Source organism: Falco rusticolus, chromosome 16 (assembly GCF_015220075.1).
Source record: "Falco rusticolus isolate bFalRus1 chromosome 16, bFalRus1.pri, whole genome shotgun sequence".
Lineage (NCBI taxonomy): Eukaryota > Metazoa > Chordata > Aves > Falconiformes > Falconidae > Falco > Falco rusticolus.
The window spans coordinates 2,764,090-2,775,386 of NC_051202.1; the positions used below are offsets into that span (position 1 = coordinate 2,764,090).

The 11,297-nt window shown below is 48.2% G+C and overlaps 1 protein-coding gene across 3 annotated transcripts in view; it reads left to right on the plus strand.

Moving 5' to 3' along the window:
• Positions 1-9,666, plus strand: part of B3GAT1 (beta-1,3-glucuronyltransferase 1) — a 37,108-nt gene extending 27,442 nt beyond the window's left edge. For all 3 annotated transcript variants that reach the window (XM_037410069.1, XM_037410070.1, XM_037410068.1), the window contains exons 5-7: positions 276-572; positions 7,491-7,608; positions 8,857-9,666. In XM_037410069.1, coding sequence (XP_037265966.1) covers positions 276-572; positions 7,491-7,577 — 384 coding nt within the window. In that variant the 3' untranslated portion in view covers positions 7,578-7,608; positions 8,857-9,666. The remainder of the gene's footprint in view (positions 1-275; positions 573-7,490; positions 7,609-8,856) is intronic.
• The last annotated feature ends 1,631 nt before the right edge of the window (positions 9,667-11,297 follow it).

Sequence of the window (11,297 nt, forward strand, 5' to 3'; positions counted from 1 at the left end):
CATGGTGCTGGTTTGTGTGTTGGAACTCACGGTGCTGGTTTGTGTCTTGGAACTGGTGGTGCTGGTTTGTGTGTTGGAACTGGTGGTGCTGGTTTGTGTGTTGGAACTCATGGTGCTGGTTTGTGTCTTGGAACTCGTGGTGCTGGTTTGTGTGTTGGAATTCGTGGTGCTGGTTTGTGTCTTGGAACTGGTGGTGCTGGTTTGTGTGTTGGAAGCCGCGTGCGGCCGATCCTTCTGTGTGCACCCACCGTACCCTTCTCTTTCCTTGCCTCCAGATGCGCAGCACCAGGAAGGTGTCAGTGTGGCCAGTAGCCTTCGTCGGTGGCTTGCGCTACGAGTCACCCAAAGTGAACGCCGCAGGGAAGGTCTATGGCTGGAAAACTGTGTTCGACCCCCACCGCCCCTTTGCTATAGACATGGCAGGGTTTGCTGTGAACCTCAGACTGATTCTCCAGCGATCTCAGGCTTACTTCAAACTGCGAGGAGTGAAGGGAGGCTACCAGGAGAGCAGCCTGCTCCGGGAACTAGTGACCTTGAATGACCTTGAGCCGAAAGCTGCCAATTGCACTAAGGTACAGTCTCTTCTTCATACATCGGTTGTAAGGATCCAGAGGTAGCAGAAGGCCCGTTCAGCCCTACCGTTCAGTCACTTGTCCTCTGCGTCTGATGAGGGCAGACCCCCATTGCAAGGGGGCTGAGAATGGGTCATTAGGTATTAAAATGTGTGGAGGGCAGTTGTCTTTCTCAGTTTTGGGCTGCTAGCAGTTGCCATAGGCCCTGAAATATGGAGTCTTCTCTGCCCTGTAACTACCTCTAGTATATATCCTTATTATTTTCAAGATGGACTTACCTATGGCCTTGCTAAGCCTCTGGAGCAGGGAACACCATAGGTGAAATGTACGTTGGCTGCTTTATGCGAATTCCTGCTGCTTTTGATTACTGGTACTCCTGGGAGAAGCTAGCATCACATAAGATATGGCCCTCTGGAACCCATCTGAACTGTGACCCTGGAGTACCAGCCACAAGAAGTGGTTTTTGGCTGCAGGGAAAGACTGCTCACACAATCACTGCCTTAGTGCGAAGTTGCCTTCTCCCTCTTGGCATCTACGCAATATCACTGTAGTTGTCCACAATAACCTGGATCTTTCTGTGTCAGAGGTAATGTGGAAATGTTTTAATGCCTGGGATATTGCTCTGAGCTCTAGGAGGCTTCCAGGAAGTGTCATTTGGGGGGGATGTTACTGCTGTCAAAGTGACTGCTAATTATTTAACTGTACACATTGCTTAGGAGCCACCAAGTCATGAAGCAGGAGCCCTATGTACTAAATAACGTAGAAACTCAGAACACAATGATGGTTCTTGCCCGAAAGACTTCCCAGTCTAAAATAAGAGACAACAGACGGATATCTATCTGGAATGACAGGGAAGTACGAGAGACAATGTTGGCTAGTGTGACAGGCATCAATCATAAGACAACAGCAAGAGAGGTGCTGTCAAGTGCTTTTGAAAGCTTCGTGAATGGGTCTGCTGGGCACTGTAGGTGTGGAGAGGGTCCCTCTGAGATCACAGACCCCTGTATAGCACTCTCATGGCACCAGGCAGCCTGACTTAGGGAGATTTTATGGCTTAATTATCCCAGGAGGACCATTCTTTTTTTGCAAATAAGCTGTTATTGGCAAAAAAACCCCAGTGTTTGATCAGATCTCCATCCCTTTTTGGGATAGGAAAAGATTTTGAATAATACCCTTTTTCTCTGCTTTCTATCTGCACTGCTCTACAGCCCCCAGCCACGTAAAAAAACAAGGATCTCAATGTTCGGCAGTGCTCAGGCAAGGAGTCTGGGAATAAGGAAGAGGAGCTGAGAGGGAGGAGCAACTCCGTTTATTATCTGATACCTGCTGTGCCTTGTTTTATAAAATCTACATGTCTGTGGTTATGGCTGTCCAGCACTGGGATAAATAACACAGATGGTCTCCCAAGGGTGGGAAAAGAGATTGGATTAAAATTAGATGTCTGTTCTTGGGCACTGCGTGCCCTGCTAGCTAAGAAGAAAGCACCGGCTGGAAACAAATGTGTTTGCAACAGGCGGAGGGAGTTGCACGGGTCACTTCAAGGCTGGTGGTCAGAAGATTAGGGGTGTTTACTCCGTGGCCACTTACGCAATCTTCGGTATATTGTGCCTGCTGTAAATAACTATTGGAGAGACCTGCGTTAGAAGTCTGGGGGTAGGAAATGACAGTTGTGGAGGAACACATGGAAGAAGGAGCAGAAGAAAAAAGTTGTTTCCAGGCAGGAGGAAAAAAAATGGTGCTGTCAGACAGGCTGCTCTGCCAGTGCTGTCACACAAGAGCTGCAGGTCAGAGATGGAGAGGAAGCAGGAACTGCTGGCCAGGATTTGAAGCAGACTGTGTTTCTTTTTTTGGCTAGGCTGTGGAGATCTTACAAGGGTCCTTGTTGTGAACTGAATGCTGTCTGCTCCTGGCAAACTCTGGCTGCAGCTTTGCAGGTTGAGCTTTGCATTTCTGCTTTTAGCTGATGCCAGCAGCCTCCATTTCCCAATTGCTGTTGTGCTTACCCATTTTATGAGGAGGAGAGTCCAGACAAGCAGTAGAGAAGGACAAATCTGGCCTGTGGTCTGGGGTCCTCCTGCTCAGAGATCAAAGCACAGACTTTTTTCTCATTGTGCTAGTGCGCTTCCGGCAGCTGGTGGAGTTTGCTTCTGTTAAACATAACCATACTCCTTCTTTGCAGTGAGATTTACATTAAAAATTGTGATATGCTCAGATAGAGTCATTAAGGAGCGATCAGAGAAGTATGTAAGGTAAGCACAGACATCTGAGCTCCATAAATGCTGCCTGCCCCGTGTGCAATGCTGGTATTTGTAGTATTTATCAGAATTCAGCCCACAAATGCACACTCCTGCAAAAAAAGCTTAAGCTTTGGCCAAAGACATATATCCTGCTTATTTTCTTTGATTTGGGAACTGCCCAAATGAAGGAGAAAATTAAGGAAGTCAATATTAATTGCCAAGGAGAAAGGAGAGAGTTATCCCTCCTTATCAGGAGGGAAGGGTTAGTTTATACTGGAGTTGTAAAGAAACAAGGCTTTGGAAGCAGGCTATGTATTTCTGTGTAATGCTGCTCCTGCGTTCCCCCCCAGCCTGCCCCCCGCAGCACAGACTACACTCTCTTCAATCCATTGACACAGATTAGAGGTCTGAAATTCTGTATTCCCACGAGGTCGATGTAACTGGGACATATTCTGCTCCTCATTTTCTGTTAACACCTGAGGAAACAAGCCGCAGTATGCTCAGCCAGGGAGCCCTTCAAGGAGAGAGACTTTGAGTGGCCCCAGCTATGGAAAAAGCTTCAGCTTAAACTGGCGCAAGAGGACAGACCACAAAATACAAGGTCATTGGAAATCAGATGTCTCGTTCCAGCTGCTCCTGGAGCCGCTTGTTTCTCCAGGGAGATGGACATAGGTACATTTCTTTGGGTGAGGCAGGCTTTTGTGCACTCGAGTGGTCTTGGTAGCAATTCACTGGCATTGAAGTGGTGGCTAGAAGTAGTCATTCCTCCTCTCTCCTTATCTCTTGGCTGAGTCAAGTCTGAGATTAAATCTTCGAGCTAGAGCTTGGTGTTTGGGTGGGTGTTATGGAAGGGAATTGGCTGCCTCTGAGCCTTAGAGGCGAGGTGCTCGTGGGCACTGTTAGATGCCACGGTCGGTATCTTTAATATATATTGCTGTCAGACACAGGCAAGAGGACAGGGGGAAAAGAGAGCTCTCCCAGCAGTACCTGAGCCACATACCAGCACGGTGGCTACTGTGGATCTTGGAACTGGCTCTGGGAGGGGAATAAATCCTCGTGCAGATGGAGGAGGCCAAGCCTTTCAGCCCAGCAGCAGCCAGGAAACTGCGCAGCGAAAGGCAACCCAAACTGGCTGCTTCGTGGTGTGTCACAGATCTAAACCAGCTCAGACTGGCTCAGAATGGGCAGAAGAGAGAGGAAACGTCAGCCGAAGGCAAGAAGGCTTGAAAAGGAGGACTTTGCTTCCTCCCGATTTTATCCTGGGGCGTTACGTATGGCAGGCAGGGGCATCAGCTTCTTGAGCTCTTTGTGCCTTTGAGGGGCTGAGCAGCAGGGTACAGACGGAGGAGATCTGTCCCCTTTTGGGTTAGATTGGGTTAAATTCCTGAGACTGGGTTCTTCTTCTTGGGTGGGTTTGTGAGCAGTGGTTGGCAGTGAACTTTCGGTACCCTGGCTGCTGTGTGACAGCACTCTGTCGGTTAAGCTTCACACGTGCACCAGTGAAGACACCAGTGCTCGAACTGTTGGTTTTTACAACCGACATGCAGAACTGGGAGGCTTCTTTTGGCTTTGTCTTGACTTGATTAGTCACCAGAACTGCTGTGCCGACGCCATTCCCTGTACCAAAGCTGCAAACTGTAATTTACATCGGAGTGGTGTGGGTTTTGCAGCGCTGTCTTCCTGCACTGCTCCACAGTGGACCTTCGGATCTGTGCTGCAGCTGCAATAGCTCAGATTAGACCGCTGTGACCTTTTCTTCTCTTGTGGTCTTGTCTGTTTTGCCTGTAATACCCATCACAAAGCACAAATCTTCAAGCTGGTGTAATTACACAGTTGAAGATTACTGTCAGAGCTCTGGCTCATTTAATAGCAGTGGCATGAGAAAAGCAGGAGTTATAGGGAGAAGCAATCTTTATTTGTCATACCAATGGATGTGCTTTTGGGAGAAGAGGGCCTCCACGGTGCCTAAGAGAGCCTGCAGAAACTTGGTTTAGCAGTAGTTGGGAGGAAGCAAATCTGTCATTTCAGCTCAGTGTCTCTTTTTCTTCATGTTGTGTAGTCTCCATTTCAAATAAGAACTATTGAAACCCTCCGTGGAGGGTCGGTGTCCTTAAAACCCTGTGGTCGCCTCCAACTGTAGGTTAACCTGCCTGTTGGGTTTTTAATTTCCTGTTAGAAGACAGTGAAGAAGTCTGCTATGGAGATGAATTCTTATAATCTCTTAGCTCTTTTTTGAGTCCTGTGATTTTGAACGGCAGGACTGGAAAGGATTGGAAATGTTCTGCAGCAGTAGAGGTTTTTAAAGGGGACTCCCTCAGGTGACCTATGTGAAACCACTGTTCAGGGAAGGGCAGACACTTGGTCCTCCTCACTGTTTACTCCCTTGCAAGTTGTACGTTTTGCGCAAACCGAAGCTTGGGGCATAAAACAAACACACAGCTTGTGGACAAAATCAAGCAATTAGCTGAGAGGAAAAGCAGGTGGTTTTGCGCTAATCAGTGATTTCCCTCCCAAGTTAAAGAACACAGCATGAAAAATGGTAGAAGCTGCTCTATCAAGCTGTGAACTCTGAAAACTGGTCCATTTTAGTTAATTTAGTATAGCTGTCTTTTACTGCACTTGGCTTTAACAGTGCAGAAGTGGGATCCAGTTTAAAGAAAAGCTAATAATGTGTAGTTGTGGTCTTCTGTTTATGGAGTATGTGGTTAGAGTTGCTGAAGTGGGAGTCCTGTTCCTGGCAGAGTGCAGCCCTTGGCCTTCAGCAGGGTTGAGTGTTTATGTGTCAGAAGTAGAAAGAGCTCTTACCTGCTCCTGCTGGAAAGGAGAATTGGCTACAAGGGTTTTCTAGCACCTGGACTGCATTAAGGTTTGCACATTCTGTTTATTGGATGAGAAGCCCATAACTGATGCTGGTGTAGCCCCGAGAGCCACTTGTACAGACCTGTTTGGGTTTGCCTTTTCATAGGAAAGTAGCGCCGTAATTGCAGCAGCGTTGCTGCAGTGGGTGAGCAGGGCTGTAATAAAAGGCGAACTTTGATGAGCGGGCTCTGAAGTGGTTGTGGGGGAGCGATTAAATGGGTTTTTGGACCCACTCCAGACAGCAGTTGGTCTCTCCTGCCTTAGTACTAACAGGCAAGATTTAAGCCCTGCACGGGAGGTGACTGCTCACATCAGAGACAAATTTGGTCAAACAGCTTCTTGGGAAGGTGTGGGTGCTCTTGTTTAACCAGAAGGGTTTGAAAAGTGCTTTGTTCATCCTTTAGAAACAGAACGTGCCCTCATTTTTCAGAAAAGCAGGGACTGGGTATGAAATGGTCTGCAGATACTTGGATTAAATGTGCGGAGTATTGTCATAGCAACCAGAGGGAAACCCCCGCAAGGTAGGAAATAGCCCTGCGAGCAGGTGAAGGGAAGCAGGAAACTGTAGCTCTGAAGGAACGAAGCTGCTCCCAGCAATTCAGCTTCCAGGAGCAAAGCAGTAAGTATAACTGAGTCTAGTGAGGGGAGAGTATTTAAAACAGCTTCCAGAGCTGTCTGTGCCAGCAGTATAGCACAGCTAGTAGAAACTGTTTACCTACAATACTACCCCCCCGCCCCTCCAAAAACGTCAGGCCACCTCTTCAATTTATATTTTTTCCATTTCTTCTCCACAGATGTGTTCATCTATATTAAACTCTGCTGCTAAGACTGAGGGAGGCTTTTAGTAGAAGCTTCAGTTCTGTTTTAAGCAAGTTGGAGGGGGGCTTTGAAGTGATGCAGCGTATTGTATTTGGTACGGAATAGTGGGTGGCAGCGTGGGGCCAGCATTTCAAAGGACCTGCGTGGGGGGGGGGTGGGGTTGAGGTGACGTGGTGGACTAACGCGTGCTGGGTTATGAAGGGGCCATGTACAGCCCAGAGTGTGTGTGGGAGGAAGGGAGCGTTCTGTAACCAGCTCCTGCATCTTGCAGCTCTGAGGCAGCAGAGGCTGCAACAGAGAACTGTAGCAGCGGTAAGTACTTCTCCCATCAGTGTCACTCTCATCTCTTTTTAGGGTCTTGAAAGAATTTAAAAGCGAAAAAGAAGTGACTGTGAGGGTAGGGAGCAGACTGATGTCTTCCCTCCAATAATGGATTTTCAGCACTGAAAAATCCTTTTTAATATTTCACACAACCAAAGGCAATGGTGACACCTGGAGCAGCTGGCGGCACTCGCTGTAACTGCCTCTGCCCTCCAACGCAAGAGGCACAATGTGACCCAAAGTGGCAAGAATTTGCATTTCCACTCTGAGCCTCGCGAGTAACTCCACACTGGCCAAGGATGTAGTCACATAATAACCAAGAACCAGAGTGAGGAACTCGGTCTATGGGGAAACATGCATGTGATTCTGTGGTTATAAAGGAACTGCCTTACCTCATTGAAAAGGTTGATGAGCCTTTTGAGGAAGATGGTTGATAACTACATGGAAGGAGCAGGTTAATGTCCCAAGACAGTACACTGTAAAATGGGTAATTTCTGTGCGCTGTGCATTTTGGATAGCGGTAGGCCTGCCTAAACGAAGTTTTATGCAAACCTCCTTTCAGCTGTGAATGCGCCATTAGGCTCCAGGGTAGATGGTTAAATTGCACTATTGATTTAATGTGCAAGAATATTTGTTAGTGCAGTGAAGAGGTGCGGCTAATGACTGCTGTTGGCTTCTTCAGATTTTAGTCTGGCATACAAGGACAGAAAAGCCTGTGCTGGTGAATGAGGGGAAGAAAGGATTCACAGATCCCAATGTGGAAATCTGACTGTGCATGGCTGAACGGACACCAACACCAGGTAAGACCTCTACATTTTTGGACAGTAATGGGAAGCAACAGTAAAAAAGGAAAATACTTGACAACAGCAGGAAAAAGACAAAAGCTCTTGTAAACGTGCTTTTTATTTTCCATTTTTCACATCTCTGACCTTCCCTTACTGCAAAACTTCTCGAGACCATTAGTTAATCTCTCTTTTTTATCTGTAAGACAAGCTGCTAAAGGGAAAATACCTGGTGAGAGGTTGCGGGGAAAAGGTATCTCCGGGGAGTGAGAGTTTAGGCAGAAGTTACATGGTTAAAAAACCAAACCCTTGTCTAAACAAGAAGGTTGCCTTATCAACTGTACTAATATAGCTAAAGCATGAGGGTGAAGGATGTGAATTCATCCACTTGCAAACACCCGAGGAAAGCTAAAGTAATAACAGTGAAAGCATTTTTAAGTCAGGCAGAAGCTTTCACTGAGGGAAAGAGTTTAATTTATATCCCCATCAAAGCCACCCAAAGTCAGTGACAAGTGAGGGAGAGCGTGGATTAAACGCCACGTGAGGTGTTTGTTTACTTAGGGTGAGCGTGGAGTGTCTTCTTCAGTGGAAAGGAGGCGAGGCGGCGCACACTGATGGCTGACCTGCTCGTTTGTTCACGCCCTGGCTTCTCACCCTTAATTACCCCAGCACCCTGGTGCATTTAATCCGCTCTGTTTCCAGAGTGCACTCTGCGGTTGGTTTGCTCGAGTGGAGGATGGGCTGTATCTGCATCCAGACTCTGTTGCTGTGCTTCATTATTGTGGGGGGAAAAAATAAATGGACAACTCCCTTTAAGTGGAGCGTAGAACCGGGCTTGGAAGGGAGAGGCGGTTGCTGCTTGTTCTCTTTTCCTTTCAAATACAGAGAAGTAAGAGCAGCAAAGGAAAGGGGTAGACTTGCTCAGCAGCAGTATATTTTTAACAGTAATGAGCTCTCTTATAGCACATTCCCTCGGGCTAGCTGGATGGAGCCCTGCCTGCTGCAGTGGCTTGCCTTTGCGGCCCGTTGGCAGGACAGCAGAGGAAAGCCTGCACTGCATATTATCTGTGCTATATATAGCGGCTTTGCAGAGGGGCCATAGCTCTTCAGCGCTGTCACAACTGCTTTCCACCAACACCCAGTTGCCTAGCAGCAGCACTCACAGATCTGCAGTCTGAGGTGGGTTTTGGGGTAGTTCCAAGGGGTGGCAGCTAACTGCAGCGAGGCAGAAGGGTAATACACATGCTGGTTGTGTCTCTGTTGCAGGAGATTTCTTCGTGCACAGCCTGCAAGGTTCCTCTCCACAGCATACAACCAGCCAGACATGCAGTAGCCAGGACCTCTGCTGACTTCCAAGAGTTTTAGCGTACTGAAAACAAGCAACACTGCATACATAAACTACCCGGATTCCCCTGCCCTTCCTCCTGGACTCTGAGCAGAACCAGACGCTCTGGAGGTGGAGAAAAAGCACAGAAAATACAGGACTGACGTCAGCTTCAGTACAAGACCAGCTGCCTCGTGAGGTGCTCAGTTTGGGAGAAGTGCATGCAGGGCATGACGCGCTGAAGACGTGGCCCAGCTGGAATGGCTGTCTAGACTGAGGGGGCAGTTTTACAGGACCTGAAAGCAAGGGTGAGAATGCCCGCAGGAGTGTGTTGGCCCCCGATGACTCGTTTTTCCTGAGACACACGTACCTTGCGGCTATGTGTGCAACAGCCTAAGCAGCTCTCTGTTCGTGGAGGGGACAGCTGCCTTCTGAGATGGCACCTTAGCCCTTAATTTTAAACCTACTTTAATCAGTGTTTATTACGCTGCACAAGACAGGAAGGTTTCAGGGAGGGTGAAAAGCAAGGCAGGTTAGAACAAACCCGTTCAGTAACTCTGTTCTCTTTGTTCTCTTTTTTTTTTTTTCCCCCTCTGTCCTCTCCCTTCATTAGTTTCACGGTTTGGAGGGCACTCTTGACATACCTCTGTGCTCACAGAATCACAGAACGGTTTGGGTTGGAAGGGGCCTTTAAAGCTGATCTAGTCCAACCCCCCTGCAATGAACAGGGACACCTTCCACTAGATCAGGCTGCTCAGAGCCCTGTCCAGCCTAACCCTGAATGTTTCCAGGGATGGGGCATCTACCACCTCTCTGGGCAACCTCTTCCAGTGTTTCACCACCCTAATTGTAAAACATTTTATCCTTATATCTAGTCTAAATCTACCCTTTTTTAGTTCAAAACCATTACCCCTTGGCCTATTGCAACAGGCTCTGCTAAAAAGTCTGTCCCCATCTTTCTTATAAGCCTCCTCTGACTACTGAAAGGCTGCAATAAGGTCTCCCCGGAGCGTTCTCCTCTCCAGGCTGGAGAACCCAAACTCTTTCAGCCTTTCTTCACAGGAGAGGTGCTCCAGCCCTCTGGCTCTCCTCTGGACTTGCTCCAACAGGTCCATGTCCTCCTTATGTTGGGGGTCCCAGAGCTGGACGCAGGGCTGCAGGTGGGGTCTCACGAGAGCAGAGCAGAAGGGCAGAATCCCTTCCCCTGACCTGCTGGCCACGCTGCTTTGGATGCAGCCCAGGGTACGTACGGTTGGCTTGCTGGGGTGTGAGCACACGTTGGCTCGTGTCCAGCTTCTCATCTGCCAGTACCCCCAGTCCTTCCCAGCAGGGCTGCTCTCGATCTCTCAATCCCCAGCCTGTATTGATACCGGGGGTTGCCCTGACCCAGGGGCAGGACCCTGCACTTGGCCTTGTTCGGCCTCGTAAGGTTCACATGGACCCACTTCTGGAGCTTGTCCAGATCCCTCTGGATGGCGTCCCATCCCTCAGGTTTGTCAACCGCACCGCTCAGCTTGGTGTGGTCTGCAAACTGGTGAGGGTGCACTCGATCCCAGTATGTCATCGATGAAGATACTAAACAGTACTGGTCCCAGTATGGACCCCGGAGGGACACCACTCATCACCAATCTCCACCTGGACGTGGAGTTGACCACTACTAGCTGACCACTGTTCCCGGATGGAGTTACGTTTACAGCATGTGGTTCTTTATTCATCCATGCTAAAATAATTGGAAGTGGGTTTTAATGAGATTGTTGTGGCCACACACCATAATACTTCATCCAGGCTCAGATCTTGGTTCTGTTTAGCTCTGATTGGGTTCACATGAGCACTAGGTGTGGGATTCTCTGAAGGGTGCTCCTCCATAAAGCCAAATTTCCATTCTTAAAACATAGAGTTAATTGCTTAAAACCAGGGATTGAATAATCAAAGCCGATTTTAGTGCATTTACTATTCTACTGGAATGTATCCTTCAGCCCTAGCCCCTTTTTCAGGGCCATGCCATATTACTGCAGAGCTACTGGCGTGAAAAGCCACACTGGAGCCGTTTGAGAGTTAACTTCTGATGGGTCAAGCAGCACCCTTGTGAAGGGGATCCTGTGCTTAGTGCTCTGTTTCTTCAGCACCTGGCTTGAGGCAGGTTGAAAAACCGTCTATGTAGAACATTAATCATCTCATCCCTGTTCTGTAACATCAAAGGACCTGAGATAGCGTTGATGAAAGGGTGCTCTCTGACGAAACTGTATTTTGTTTCTCAGTGAGAGACACAGGACTGACCAATGCAGAAGAAGAACCTGGGTGCTACTACCTTGGTTGACTCTGTATTTGAGGTGACAAACTTGCCTAGGAAGAAACTGAGGTACAACATACCCCTTCTCCCCAC